Source organism: Neodiprion lecontei, chromosome 2 (genome assembly GCF_021901455.1).
Source record: "Neodiprion lecontei isolate iyNeoLeco1 chromosome 2, iyNeoLeco1.1, whole genome shotgun sequence".
Taxonomy (NCBI): Eukaryota; Metazoa; Arthropoda; class Insecta; order Hymenoptera; family Diprionidae; genus Neodiprion; species Neodiprion lecontei.
In genome coordinates, this window is record NC_060261.1 from 16,630,356 (window position 1) to 16,645,452 (window position 15,097).

At 37.5% G+C, this 15,097-nt stretch overlaps 2 protein-coding genes across 4 annotated transcripts in view; one reads left to right on the forward strand and one right to left on the reverse strand.

Annotated features, from left to right (window-relative positions):
• Positions 1–15,097, reverse strand: part of LOC107223626 (protein numb) — a 95,635-nt gene that overhangs the window by 39,467 nt on the left and 41,071 nt on the right. Inside the window, exon 1 of one of the 3 annotated variants that reach the window (XM_015663363.2) lies at positions 2,249–4,122. The exons of the other annotated variants lie outside the window; for them this stretch is intronic. Within the exon in view, the coding sequence (XP_015518849.1) occupies positions 2,249–2,323 (75 nt within the window). The 5' untranslated portion in view covers positions 2,324–4,122. Of the gene's footprint in view, positions 1–2,248; positions 4,123–15,097 lie in introns of those variants that run through there. 3 annotated transcript variants of the gene reach the window in all.
• Positions 11,055–13,614, forward strand: LOC107223624. The gene is made up of 4 exons (XM_015663360.2): positions 11,055–11,213; positions 11,311–11,493; positions 11,951–12,220; positions 13,325–13,614. Exons 1-4 carry the CDS (start codon positions 11,169–11,171, stop codon positions 13,517–13,519), a joined length of 693 nt encoding a protein of 230 aa, XP_015518846.2. The 5' UTR covers positions 11,055–11,168; the 3' UTR covers positions 13,520–13,614.

The window sequence follows — 15,097 nt, forward strand, 5'->3', positions numbered from 1 at the left end:
AAAACTTGGTCAACTATAAAAAAATCACTGCGAACGGTTAATTTAAGCTGGTTAAATATTCGGCCGATGCTGATTGATAGAACGAAATTTTAGATGCTTGATTCCATCTGATGATTTCTTAGCTTTAACTTTAACTTAGATTGAATATTTTATTGCGGTATGTTCGTTTGTTACTCGAACAAGTGAGAATAGGTGAAATCTCAAAGGTTCTTAATCAAGCTTGACCGATAGAAATTTGAGACACACAACTTGAACTGCACTCGTGTGCGACTGGCCGAGTCGGTTGTTCGATTTGAAAATGGATCGCGTTGTGTTTATTAGTTCCGCCTTATTCCCGTGGGGACACGATTCACATATAACAGCTATGACAACATACAAACAGAGTTAAAGTTCTTCCCCCTCCTTATACATCGATTGTGAGTTCAGTGCAGGACGTGAATCACGGTTTACAAAATATGTGGTCAGTGCGGCGATCGAGGCCAAGCCCAAAGTAAATAAAATAAAAAAAGTTACTGAAACTAGATAATTATACGCGGTTCCAGCAACTCTCGAGCCATGATGAGTGCGTAATTAATGCAGATGATTTAATAATTCACGGAAGGATACAGATTCGCGATTAATTCGCACCCTAATCTGGAATTCGTACTGTTTTGTAAATTCGTTAATTCTTCAAAGTTATTCCAAGCTTGCAGGAGAGTGTTTTTCACCAATATTTCGTTGTGTCAACATTGCAACAATTTCTCTTCCATATATGAGGGTGAAGTTAGTAACGTTGTTGCGACGATTAACGTTTCGAAAAAACCGTTATGTCCCAGTTGCAATAATGTTTAAAATTCAGTGAGTCGTAACAAGACAAGAACTTGACTACTTCAAACTCACTGTAAACTTGAAATATAGTAATTTTTCGTTGCGTCAAAGTTACTAACTTCAGCCTTGTTTCCATATCTCGAATCCATCCAGCTTCACGTTTTTTTTTTAGAACTTCAATGTATACACGAAGCCATTTTTAACCGCAGCTGCGGATCCTGGCTGATCCCATAGGAAGAACCCCATGGGCAGATTTCTCCGTTCCAGAAACGTGCACAGCTGGCGCATCTTGGGTCGAATAATAAACGGTTTAAAATCAGTTACGTTCAGACACTTTTGGTACCGTTTTGCAACGCAGTCATTGAAACCTAACCGCAACGATGCCCTGACGAAGAAATTTGCGTGAATAACGTTTTCGCTAACTGCGAGTTAGGAGAAACTTTCCAAGCTTACGTTCTGTGGAGAAGATGGAAGAACCCATCTGCTCAGTTTTTTTTTTTTTTTTTTTTCTATAACGTTCACACGTGTACATATGGAACATTCCAAAACATTTCGACTTGCTCGCGATCCACACCATCTTCAATTTCATTCTCCAGTGTACGTTGCTTGGCGAATCGCAAAAATGCAATTTCCACAGTTTCAGTTTATTTAGAAAATGGGCTTTCCATCAACAACCGCACGGTCCTCGAAATTCAACAGTTAACCGCATAATTGATTTCAATGAAATTAATATAACGAATTCTTTGCCGAAAGGTAAAAACTTTCACTCCGGAATGAAAATTGGTGTGGATTTAATTTGAAAGAAACGAGCAATCTGATATAAAAATAGGGGATTTGATCACGAACCGTAAAATCCTCACGCTGGAGATGTTTCAATAACAATTCATTTGGTTAAATTTATCAAACCAGATATCCACTAATTTTCGCTTTAGTGTTAGACTGAAAAGTTTCGTTTTTTCGCAAAAACTCACTGACATAAATTTCATTGATTAAAATTAACCACGTTGTCAATTGATTTCGCGAATCGATCAATCGCAAGAAAATCGATTTCTCTAAAAATGACCAATTTTGCAAACCCTCTTTATCCGCATCGTCGAATAGGAGAACAGAATTGAAAACAGTGAGGATCATGAGCGGGGTCGAAATGGCCTGGAACTCCCCATATATGTACACAAATAAACGGCTCCTCGGGTCGCTTTCTACCGTCTCTCAGAGAATTAAGCCAGGACCAGTTTTAAAACCTAACATCGAATTCGTTTCCTCCGATCGATCGGAAGAACTTGGAGTTGTCTAAGAGCTCAACGATGTCGGTTGACCGAGGATCGTACAATACCGTAATCGCGTTTATCTCATAGGGGGTGAATAAATATTTTCCGAATGATTCGTCACCGCTCAATCCAGCTCTTAGTTTTTCGTCTCGAGTTGCTGGACGGCTACATACCGATATTCGGAGAGTGTTTCCAGCGTGGGTTGTGGCTCTTTCGAGCGGATGGTGGGCGGACGGATGGTTCCCCATGGTATCGATGCCTTTGGTTCAGGTAGTAAGTCGGGGGAAATATCCGAGAACAGGTAGTCGGTCAGTCGCGTTTACGTTCGTGTCGATCCGTGTTGGAATATATATATTTTCCAGCCTTCTCAGGGACGCGAAGCTGCACAGGTGCGGCCGGTTGCGTTAATCGAACGCCAACCGCGCTCAGTTGTCAATTCGCGAAAACTGCAACCGCCGTTTCACGCCTTCATCATCGGAGTGCCCGATAGCCAATTTTGTCACTCCGATTCCCGTTTCACCGACAACACAAGCCTCGGGGATTCGAAACTCACTCTCGATCACCGTCCCTCGATACTTGACCTCGTCGACCTTTTCCGGCCTCTTTCTTTTTAAACTTCACGAAAAACGTCACAGCTTCGAAGCCATTCCCGGCTGCCGCCCACCGCCTGGGCTTCTTCTATCCGTACTGACAAACGGGAAACGGTCAAACTTGGCTCACCCAACCTGCCTTTCTTACGATGACGTCACTCAAGAGTCTCTGCTACACCGCCGGCTTCTTCTCGCTTACGACGCGATTCCGTCGTTCGAAATTTCGAATTCGAATACCACCCGCCGTTCGAAATTTCAAAACCGAATCGCGCCCGACGTTCGAAATTTTGAAACTGGACTTGCTCCCGCTGTTCGAAATCTAGGTCAATTGAAAACTTGACTCAACTCTGCCGTACGAGATGTCACACCTTGAGATAATACCGACGTTCGAAATTTGAAAACCTTGCTTGCTCCCGCCCTTCGAAATTTGATAACTCGGCTCGCTACCACGTAACGGTTTTATTCGAACGCCCGAAGCGACGTTCCGTTGTCATCGAGACAGTTCAAATATTCGTCTGTGGTAAAGAAACGATTTTTAACGATCAATTTTGAATGTGAAATTCAGGTGATCGACATTCAGATTCGAGTGGCCGTTCTTATATTCGGTTTGCGCGAGTTTCACTCGCCATTTTGAAGACCGAACCTCTTTCGGTAAGCACCTGTAACGAGTTTATTAATCGTGCAACAGCTGTCACGAAACCTCTGCTCTGAAAGTGTTCCCACGTTTTTCCGTTGGCGCAACGTTCCGCTCAGTTTATAATACACTTCCGGCGACCCCACCGGAACTCGGAACTTCGTATGATCTCTCGCTGGACTAATTATTCAAACAATCGAACGCAAATCGAACAATTGGTATCAATATTCCCAAATGGTAAAGAATCCTCCTTTCACATCTGCAGAGATATTCTCCTCCTGACTTACAAACTTGGTAATCAACCTTTTATTGCTTTCGTTTAAATCGAGAATTATTGCGAACGAAACCGACAACTGTAAACATTGAAATTCACAATTTCATTAACTACACTTGACGTTTATATTCCAACCGCATCCGGGAGCGTCGTTTGTTTTCCGCTTCATAGTCTCTTGTTGTTTTTCTTTTACATCGTTTCTTTACAATGTAGTAGGAAAAATAGCAATATATCAGACTCGGAGTATGAGAAATTCACTTGATCGAACAACGAATATCGACGGTCAATCTATGAACGATTACCGCTTTCACGTCTCGGTGAATTCCAAATTTCGGATTCGAACACGACAAGAACGACACTTTTCTACACGAATATCACACAAAACACGACACCATGGAAATTGGACGATATCGAACCGTTGAGGCCGTTTTCGATGACGATTAACGGCTGAACCACAGCGGCCGCCGCTGCGTTTTTCCCCCCAAACCGAATGCGGTACGCGTACCCAGAATACTACGCGGCTCGTTCGACTCGATTCAAACTTGTACTCCACGAGGCGTTCTTTCTGCCTGCTGCCCGGTTCTCGTTGTAAGAACTCTCGGTAGTGGGGCGAAATGCCGGCGAGGAGTGGGACCACCAGGAGGGGGGGGGGGGGGGGGGGATCGGCTTGGAACGAGAGGTCTGATCCCATAGCCTCTCTTGTTCCCTCCACACAGGGCTATTTATAATATCGTATAACTCGCATTTCAGTTACAGTTGCATACATATATAATATATATGTATAGGTATAGTTACATTCTCTCGGCACGCATCGTGTACCTTATACCTATCGGTAAATATTATACCCATCTTACGGTAAGGTAACGAAGAAGACTTACGGAATGAAACGCAGAAAGTGAAAGTATAGATATGAAAATTTTTTCAGCAACCGACAAATTTCGACAATGTCTTTTATAGATTGTAAGATACATCGGTTTTCGAAGTTCGTTTTTGTCTGGAGTATCAATTTTTTTCTAATATTGTAAACGAGTATTTTATAGATGATAACAATAATCAACAACAATTTCTCTGGCGGAAAAAGATACGCGCTGAGGAAACTTTTTATTTCAGGCACACACCTTGGACGAAATATAATTTAACGGGTTTCGAAAATGAATTGGAAATGTTTTGAAGTGAATTATTTTTTTCAATCTCAGGTGGTATTTACAAGAACAATAATAAATTAGAAGATTACGAGTATTCTTAACGATTGTCAATAAGTATCTTATGAACGGTGAAAAATAAATCTATCTTCAGGTATATTGAAAAAATTTTAATTTCTCGGTAAAATTTTGTACGTAAATAAAAATTCAATAAACTTTACATGCAGTTTAAATACATAGTTTTCGTTTTATTTCATGTGAAATTTATAACTGTAGTATTTCATAAAATAACAATATTATGCGGCCAGAATTTTGCTAACATTCCTGAGAACAAGAAAAACTTTGAAACATTATTTCGAAAAACTTCAAATTTCATAGTACATTTACCATATAAATTGAAGTGTTACCGCAGATTTCAAAGACGAAACAGTGAAAAAAATTAATAAAATTCTCAATCAGTGTTTCATAAAATAATAATAATAATAGTAACAACAACAACTACAACAACAACAACAACAACAACAACAACAATAATAATAATAACAACAATGAACAAGAAATGTGTGAATATTCGTCAAAATTATCATTTCGAAAAATATCGATGTGGGCAGAAAAAGCTTCTGACACACTCAGACTTTCGGTGCGTATATTCAGAAATTTCTCCAGTTTTTAAACATTTTTCTGGTTACGATTCTGTGAAGTTTAAGGAAACTCTCATTCGCAATCACCTTCCAAAACTTACTAAATTCTTTCAGTACAGCAAAGGTCTTCGAATATGTCGGAGAGGTTCTACCAAACATATTATCCCAATATGGTAATTAATTTTTCGGTTCTGCTTTGACCTTAACAAACATTCAAAGATCAAGAAGCAGAAAGGAAGAAAAAAACAGTAAACAAGTACAAAAGAATCCTCTTCGTTGTTTCATATTTGTTCATTATTTTTTTTTCTTCTCTTGTCTTTTCGTTTTGTCCATTTAAAATTTTTTGTTTTTTCCTTTTTTTTCCCATCTTTCCTTATACAGAGAACGTGAATCGGGGGTTTTTGCAGAGACTCCTAGTGAAGGTTTCACCGTCGGTAAAGGACGAGGTGAGCCTGCCTCCGTTTAATGATGGGGAGAGAGAAAGAGCGAGAGGAAGAGAGAGTGAGAGTTGCGCAGCTGCCACGGCAAATGGTCGTACATCTGCTGAAGAACAGAAGAACTGCATCCAGCAAAGTCTAGCTAGGCGAGTGACGTTAATACCCGGCTTACAGACGTGCCTTCCTACCTAGAACTTCTTACCACGCATTTACTTACCAACAGAAATATAGTGTAACTCTTCAGGGGTAAGAACCCGCGTTGAGGGACGGAAATCGAGGCCAAAAAATGTGGAACCAGAAAGGGAAAATTGTAAGTGCGAGGAGTGAGGAAAAAATGCAAGGGGGATTAAGAGAAAGGGAAGAAAACTGCAACTGTTATACTCAAAAACCGATTTGTACAATTATTTCGCACGGCAATTACTGACACGCAAATTTGTCAAATTTTGAACAAAGTGATAACGTTATATTGTATATTATAAATTGGTAAAAAATTTCTTTGTCTAAACACCAGCGGAAAATTCAAGTAATTCGATTTAAAGGACAAATTTCTGTTACTTTAATTCAGTGTTGTCAGAAATGGTAATTGAAGAATCGAATATTTGAATGGAATAATTGAAATATTGATAGAGATTTTCTTTACATTTTTGAAGAACAAAAAACTGCTGCGTAAATCCCACGCAAGTACGCAAACTCGATAATTTTAATACAAAATCCGAAAAATGTCGAATTCATGATATTAAAATATGTATATATTCTAAAAAATAAATTATGATTGCGTTTTATACTATATTTATGAGTTCAACATAAAATTTTGGTGTGCATTATTTTATTGATTGAAAGTTTTAAGATCATCAAAATTGTAATTGGTGGCGCTTCTATTTTTGAAAAACTGTGTGCACGAGCAACAAAAAGCTGTTCTTCGATCGAATAGACGAAAATTGTTCCCTCTTCGCCTGTAATATCTTCATTACGCAACTAAGAATGCACAAATGTAAACCTGATTGCCTACCTGAGGCGCAAAGTGTCCGATTCTCCGTCGCCAAATTTCAGTATTCCTCCAGCCATCGAGTTTATCAGCTGTCATGTTTTCCGCTTTACCGCACGACTTTCACCGATAAAAAATACTCGATGATTTCTATCTTGCAGATGTAACAACGGATGAATAAACTAAGTACAAGTGCCACGCAGCGTGGATTTGCATTTCTGGCAAAAGCGCGATCGCGATTGACATCAAGCGTTTTAGTTACCCGTTGCTCTGCTGCGATTGCGTAATATTTCTCTAAAATAACCAGTAAGCATCGGATGAGAACCGGATTTAATGAGCCAACTGGAAAAATCAAGTTATGTCCTAACAATGAAGACGATTGTCTTTTAAAGCAAGGCGGAGTCGAGTGCCAGACTAATTGAAAGGCGCAGATCGCTGGTTTAATTATTATTATGCTCATGCAGTAGGCATACATTTCAATAATTAGAATCTTTCTATGAACGAGAGAATGAGAGACAATTGTTATTCCTGAAAAGGTCTTATTGTTTGTTGATATTCTTTATTTTTTTTTTTTTTTTCACATCACAAAAACGCGAGTCTTTAAGAGTAATTTTCATCAGTATAGAATGGCTGTAGTTTTTGTGTTGGATTTTTTTATCGATCGATTTTCAATTCGTAAATTTTGAACTAAACTTACAAAACTTTGATAACTGCAACAAGTAACCGAAAAAAAAACATTGAATTCATAGGCTACGGTCAGCTGTCATTCAAATCTATTCATTTCACATAATTCGAAAAATAGCGGCAATCAAACGATGAGCAATTTGTTTTTCAAAAAAAAAAAAAAAAAATTCAACCTTTAATTGCATTGCGGCAGAATCGTCAAAACTCTAAGATGTTAAATCTAGAAACTTAAAAAAATCCATCCTTCTGTTTTTTTTTTGCTCATTAGTGTAGCTACATCTTCTTCTACATCTGCGCGTTTATTTCGAAACAACATTTTTCAACCCGTTTGACATAAAATTTCGAGTTCTTTTCAACCTCTTGACGTCAAATTTGGTATTGGCCTTCAGTATATATCCGTCTATATCCCGAACCTCAGGTATTACGAAATTATTATTATTACCATTTTTAAAAACTCACAAGCTCGGAAAAAAATGGAGCGAAAAATTAACTTTTTCTTTAGACAGTGATATTTTTTTAACTGTCGACTTTTTTTTTTTGCTTTCGGCCGTAATAACGTTCTTATTGATCATGAAAATTGGTTTATTATAATTCTATTTCGGATGAATAGCAGCATTGAAATGACGTCAACCGCCTCAACCCGTATTTTTTCCATTGCAATATTCAGAGGCCCATAACTTTTTCAATTTTTGCTTTTTTGCATTCAAAAAATATTCTTATAAGTTCTTGAAACATCAATAAAAAGACCTCAAACAATCCTACGAAATAAAAAGGTTCTAAAAATATTTTTTTTCATTTTTCTATCAAGCTCAAAAAAACGCCCGAAATTTAGGCCTCTAGACTGGAAAACCTCCTCAATACGTTAAAAATTAAAGTAGAACTGGTTTTTTCTAAGCGTCTAAACACGCATTAGTTTCTACAATGTACACGGCCGGATTTCGCAAGATCGTACGATTTCAAAAAGTTTTGCATAACTTCAGAGAATCAACATTATTTTATAATGTGTTATAGGATTTCGAAAGATTTTGTACGATTCCACGCGATATCAAAGATTTCAGACGACTGTAAAGTCATCTAAATGGGGATTTCAAAGGATTCCAAAGGGTTTCAGAGACTTCGATTGATTACATAAGATTTCACGAGTGGTGCATACCAGATTTAAAAAACCGTCTACCCCTCGGATTTCCCACTCTATTTCACTGTTTATGATTCTTATTTATAACTTATAATGTCTCTGAAAGCTTCTTACTTAAACGCGCTGTGCAATATAGCGGGATATTGAATCTAATAATAGCCTCGGCAGGTTCTTCCTTAATAGTTAGTCAAAGTCTGATGGGAAATTAAATCAATGAGTTCGTAGAAGCTACGTTGAAATTGCACAACAAAGCGTTCGTGCCGTAGGCTGCAGAGAGTTACAACGGCAAAGTTCGCGAAACCATTAATATTAAACGCGGAAGTGATCTACATGCCAAATTTCACCTTACGTATAGGATTTCTCAACTTTTAGGCTTGTCACGGATTGTTCAATCACTCGATTAATGTAACAAAAGTAGAATCAGTCTACAAAATTGTTATCCGAATTTCATCCAATTTTTCCATGTAGGTACTAATCGGAATTCTTTTACTTCTACTCGTTTCATCATCCGTTCGATTACCAATTTGAAATTAGAATCGCGTTTATAAAGCTTCACCCCATGGAAACCCCATCGCATATGGTGCACTGTATCAAATTACCACATGGTGGTGAATTCCCATAAGTTTCGTCCGACAGGTAAACCGACATGTGTTCCTCGATATCGAAGCCACCCCATGTTATCACCACTTTACCTGTGTCCCATAAAAGCAGTGCAACCTTTATGCATTTTAATCAATTTCAAATCGTAAAGAAATTTTGTTAAAAACCGAGCATTTCAAACAAAATTTAGCATTGAAAGTTTATTCAATTTATTCTCAATAGTTTGAATCGGCAGAAGATTTTTACGTCCGTCATTCCGTGACGCATGACGTCCGTCTTCCCCATCTTCTTGGACCACCTCTTGCTAACTCTTTCACATTCTTCACAGTAACGTTATCGTCTCCATCCGGTCCTCCTATTTCTATCCAGCCTCACGCCATTTGCCTTGCTTCGCTAATTCTATTTCCCACTATTCTGTAAATTTCGTAGACTCGTAATCTTTGCCCCAAGACACTTCTATTCCATCGTCCATCAAGTATGCTTCCAATCCACCTTTCATCAAGTACACTTATATTCCAACGTTCGTATAATCGACTTCAACTCCAACTTCCAACCAATAGTGGTGGTTCGATAAACGCTCTTCAGCTCAACCCTCCTCTATCCGGTAGCGTCTTACTGCCGTCGCGAGAAGTGATTGGTGGAACTTTTCTCGATAGGTAAATCCAAAATTTGTCAACATCCGTGATATCTGTCGTGCCACTTGCATCGGAAATTATCTGCAAACAATTACCATACGCACACCAGCGTCATAAGAATTCTACTACGTCAGTCCTCTCAGAGTCTATATTCAATCATCTCGAAGTTCAAGTGCAAGTGCAAGTAATCGGGTGCCACATCTCCGATATCATCGTGGTCTCAAAAATTCCGGCTACTCGATTCAAGAAACTGCTATTTCAAGCCACAGCGCCGCTACGCAATTTCATGTGTAATTAAACACCACACGTCCAATCCCACTGCATAAACAAATATTGCAACCAGTTCAACCAATCCCGTTGTTATGAACCTGGCGATAAACAGCATGTACGAGATTCATTGAAGCGTTTGTCTTTCCCTGGACCTCCAAAGGATCAGGCAAAGGCTTGGCTCAGTGTGACCAACACCGACACACCGACATCCGAGATAACGTCCCTTGGCCCCCAATTTCTACAAGCTTCCACCACTACGCATTCTTTCATGAACACGTTTTTCATCTATCTGTAAGTTTTCTTATAATTAACCTAAGGCTGATTAATATTGTTCAATACCACACTGAGAGAAATTTTTAGTTCCGGTTACCGCTCAGTCCTTGACTATTTTCATTTTTTACCACAGTCGAAAAATATTTTGTCATCGAAAAATAATTCTGGAATGAAAACATCACGCAACAGACTTCGGAACTTCTGTTTCAATTTTATTATTTGATTACTGAGTAATGTCAGACATCGCTTGTATCTCTCCCCCTCTAAAATCCCAACATTACACAAGTGTGATATTCCAACAATTTCCTCGCACGTACAGAGATATTTGTTCATTCCCGAGAGCAAAGAGATCGCATACCGTATCATCAAGTCGTCGAGTTAATTATTGGCAATAATTATTTGTAACGTTATTAAATTCCATTCTCACTATCCGCAATAAATTAAGAATTAAATAAATAGAGGTAAACAATTGTTAGATCTCGGGAATTGATAATATTACACGTTTTCTTACGATTTATTTATTATTTCGGCAGTAAAATTATACAAGCTCAATTAGTTTAGAATGGAAAATAACACGATTTAGGAACAAATACTTGCTTTGACGTCAAACAGTCGCATGAATGATTTTCAGGCTGGTTTTTCCTTGCGAAAATTTGCACAAGTGTGGATTTTGTCGATTCTTCGTGTATATAAGCGGTAAACTTGAAGCTTACGAGTTACAGTCTAATTCGAGAGTCAAAGTTCTGAGTCTCACCGAATTTTCGTCGACAACTGCAAGCGGCAGCAAATCGCTATGGCTAAGTTCATAACTTTTCTGGGGTTGCTTTTCGCCGTCTACGTGAGTTGAACAAGATAAACTTTAACGAAACTTGAATTTTCTGTAAGCAGGCAATGGAAAACATTGAAAATCGAACTTTGATTGATACGATTTCCAGGGCGTTCAAGGTACAAGTTACCAGGAACTGTACGAATTTGCCAACGAGAAAGTGGCAGAGTATTTCGAAAATGAAATCGATCCATCTCTGGCGGAGCTGGAAGGTGTTGTCGTAAAAGCGTATTACATCACTGAACTTGTCCAAGCAAGGCTGAACTCGAGCTGGTCGGAAATGGTTGAAGAGGTAAGTGCTGAAAATATAGACAGGTGTAAAAATCGTCTAGCCACAATATGGAATTTTTAAAAGAGCGAAAACTTGATATCGTATAGAATTTGAAAGTGATGAAAGTCAAAGTATGAAGAAGTAAAATATTAGAAAGGTCAGAACGTAGAATATCAAACTGTAGAACAGTCAGAATTCCTCTCGATAAAATAGAATCTCGATTTTTCTGTTTCACGTTTTGACACATTATATTTATCTTTCTGTATTTTTACCTACTGTGTTTTCAATTTTCTGCACTTGAAATTTCCAGATTTTTAAATTTTACGAATAAAATGTTCGCATGTATGAAAATTCGATATTCTGGTCCTACCATGAATCAGTAATTCTAGTTTATTACACCTACTCGAGGAAAAGACACAATCTGAATGTCGAAAAGTTTGACGAAAGTTTTGACCAAAAAATTTTGTACGTTTGACAGTTTGACGCGAAAGTCGATGCGCTGACAAATGGAACCTCGGCTGACGTTAGCTCGTGCGTGTCCGCTTACTCGAGTGAAAAAGCGGAAGCGAGTGAAATTTTGGCAAATACAACCTCCTGTGTGAATGTAAAAAAAAATACGGTTACCGAGGTGTACAGTACGGTCAAAGCTGACATAACATCATTCGTAAGTGATCTGGAGGAGGAAACGACATCAACTTGGTCTTGCAGCAGTTCCAATATATGGACAATGTGGAAATGCGTGAAGAGCGTGAGTAGATTCAAATTTCGTTCGCTACATAACACAGTAGACATCTACATTAAATTGAGCAATATTTGAGTAACGTTGCTGTATTACTCTTTGGTATTTCATTTGCAGCTGTAACATTGCTGGAATACTTACCAGCAGTATTGCGACAACATATTCATAACCCATAAATCTGGCTGGAATATTTCGACAAATTTGATTTTCAGCTGCGATTTATTAGAAATATTGAAGCAATGTTGCAACAACATTTGTGCATTGCATAATCCTATATATTGCAGAAATTTTGCTGTATTTTTATACCGCAGCAATGTTTCAATAATATTTTAATCCTGAAATTGCAGCGACAATGTTGCAGGAATAATGAAGCAATATTCCAGTTTGGGGTTAGGTTCGGAATGTTACATAGACATATTGCATTGATCATATTACAAGGCTGTGTTATAATACTTCGTGTTAAACTAATTCGACGGCCCCTAATAAAATTCACTCAATTTTATAGAGGCTGATTATAAAAGATCCAACTTTGGCGTGATGATTTATAATCCAAGTAACTCTACGGACTCCGATGATAAAACAGTTATGTTCTATGCTTATACACACAAGTTGACTGTTTTATCATCGGGGTCAACTTGTGTGTATAAGCATAGAACATAACTGTTTTATCATCGGGGTCCGTAAAGTTACTTGGATTATAATCGTCACACCGTAGTTGGGTCTTTTTACCAAAAACGGCTGGTTCTTTTTTCTTGCAGTGCGATTATTGCATAAAATTCAATTCAAATAGGCTGGAATTGCGCCATTGATGCGTCGGCTTGCAGAATAATCAAAACAAATGACACGTGCACACAAAAAAGTCATTTTTTCTAAATTTTCATGATTTTCATGATTTCGTCGCATTCTGTTACTCATAAACAATAAAACGCCAAATGAACAATCTGTTACGCAGCATCGCTTCTGAGACATATTAATTTTCATGTCAAAATCGACCGAAGCATCCTGTTAACCACCTTTTCTCAATCTTACCTTAAACTAAACGCTATACCGACAATGAAGTCTTATCAACATAACCATAAATCTGAATCTGGTTTATTTTTGTTGTACTTACAGTACATCAGCTCCCTTGAAACCGAAATTCAATCCACCTACAGCACTGTGACGAGTCAGGTAACGAGTTTTGAGGATACGTACAGCGATTTTGGAAGCTCACTGGAAGATTGTGGCGTCACTACCGTAGAAGCAACTGTTTCTACCAGACTGACTGAGGCTTACAACACGCTGGAGAATTGCATTGCAGACTTGTAAAATTACAGTTCAGCTTTAAATAACAAAATTTTCGGAATGAATACGCAGCATTGAAAGTTTTATAACTGTATTGAATAAATATATAAGTAACTGTACGTATATAATGTTCATTAATATCTTCACGACGGATTTGCCTGTACAAATGAGACATAATAACAGAATTAACTTCAGATTGGCATTGGATTAGTTCACAAATGTATACATGTTTGAAATAAAACTGGTGCCTTTTTCTTTTTGTCTTTTTTACACCAGTTGTGTTGTTTTAGGTTATTTATGTTTTATTTTTCAATCTAACTTTACATGCATCTAGTAGAAACTAGATAACGATATTTATTGTCCTTGTCCGTGTTGCCAAGAAAACTTATCCTTTCCTCATTCGCAAAGTACTCAAGTATCGTATCAGCTGAATTTCTTTTTAGAGCAACATTCGTATTAACATCCAGGTTGATACGTATGTTTGTTATTATTATTATTGGAAATTAAGGACTAATGAAACGGCATTAAATGATTCGTTCAAGAATAAAAAATGGCATTTTTCTTTTTACCTATACAGTTTACGTCATTATTAAGCTGTAATATAAGTGAGGAGTGGATTTGGTTCAAGACTAGTTGAATTTGCGAATCATCCACTCTAATCATTTATTGAGTCTAATTGTAAAACATTCCCTAAGTCAATCCTCTTCCTGTGAAGCGCATGTTACCAAAATATTTTTAACTTATAAAAGTCAATTTTTTAAGCAAATTCTTTTATCACAAACTGGTAATTTCATCAATCTTTTGATTTTTGGTAATCTGTTCAAGGACATACTGCTTGATTTTTTCAAACCGATTAAGAGTTTTTTGCTCTGTGTACTCGCAGATAGTTCGCGTATCGGATATTCCGGGCAATTCTAACCTTTCTGATGCTTCCGTAGGCAATGCTCTACATTTTTTTCACAAAATCATTGAACCAAAACTCACGAACCCCAATTTATTCGGAGGATGGTAGCAATTTAATCGTCTGACCGTTTTCATTCCCAAAATTTTTATTGGAATATCAAGGAATATCAAAATTAATTTGATGCCCGTATCTTTTTGCAAAACCCCGAATATTTTTGCGGCACGTGCACTCGAAGAAAAGTTTATTCGAAAACAAATTTCTCAAAATCCGATACATTTTTGTATTCCTATCACGTTGTTGAACAGTTTCGCATTTAGTTAACAAATGATAACACCTTTATCCTACTTTACTTGACATAAATGAATCTGTTTCTTTTTTCAGCAATACCTACGTTTGGTTAACTATTTACGGCGCAAAAAAGTATTTAAAAGCATATTTATATTTTGTTTCGGCTAAGAAAACCAATAACTGGAATTTGACAAATCGTTTTTATAAATTAACTAAATTCTTTAAAAATATTATTTTTCAAAAGCTAGAAGCTTTTTTATGCAATTAAACGTAATTAATTTGATGAGTTTGCATAAGCTTGCAAGTCAGATTCAATGAGAGGATTTGAAAAGAATATTTTTTCACAAGAAATAACTTTTCTTTCTATCCACGCTTGCGACCGAGGCATAGAAAATCAAATCATAGCATAA

Excerpts from the sequence above, each read along its gene's own strand:
- LOC107223624 (XM_015663360.2), top strand. The coding sequence starts at position 11,169 with ATGGCTAAGTTCATAACTTTTCTGGGGTTGCTTTTCGCCGTCTAC. Across the intron at positions 11,494-11,950 it reads GGTCGGAAATGGTTGAAGAG|TTTGACGCGAAAGTCGATGC; the intron begins GTAAGTGCTGAA and ends TACGTTTGACAG. Across the intron at positions 12,221-13,324 it reads TGTGGAAATGCGTGAAGAGC|TACATCAGCTCCCTTGAAAC; the intron begins GTGAGTAGATTC and ends TTGTACTTACAG.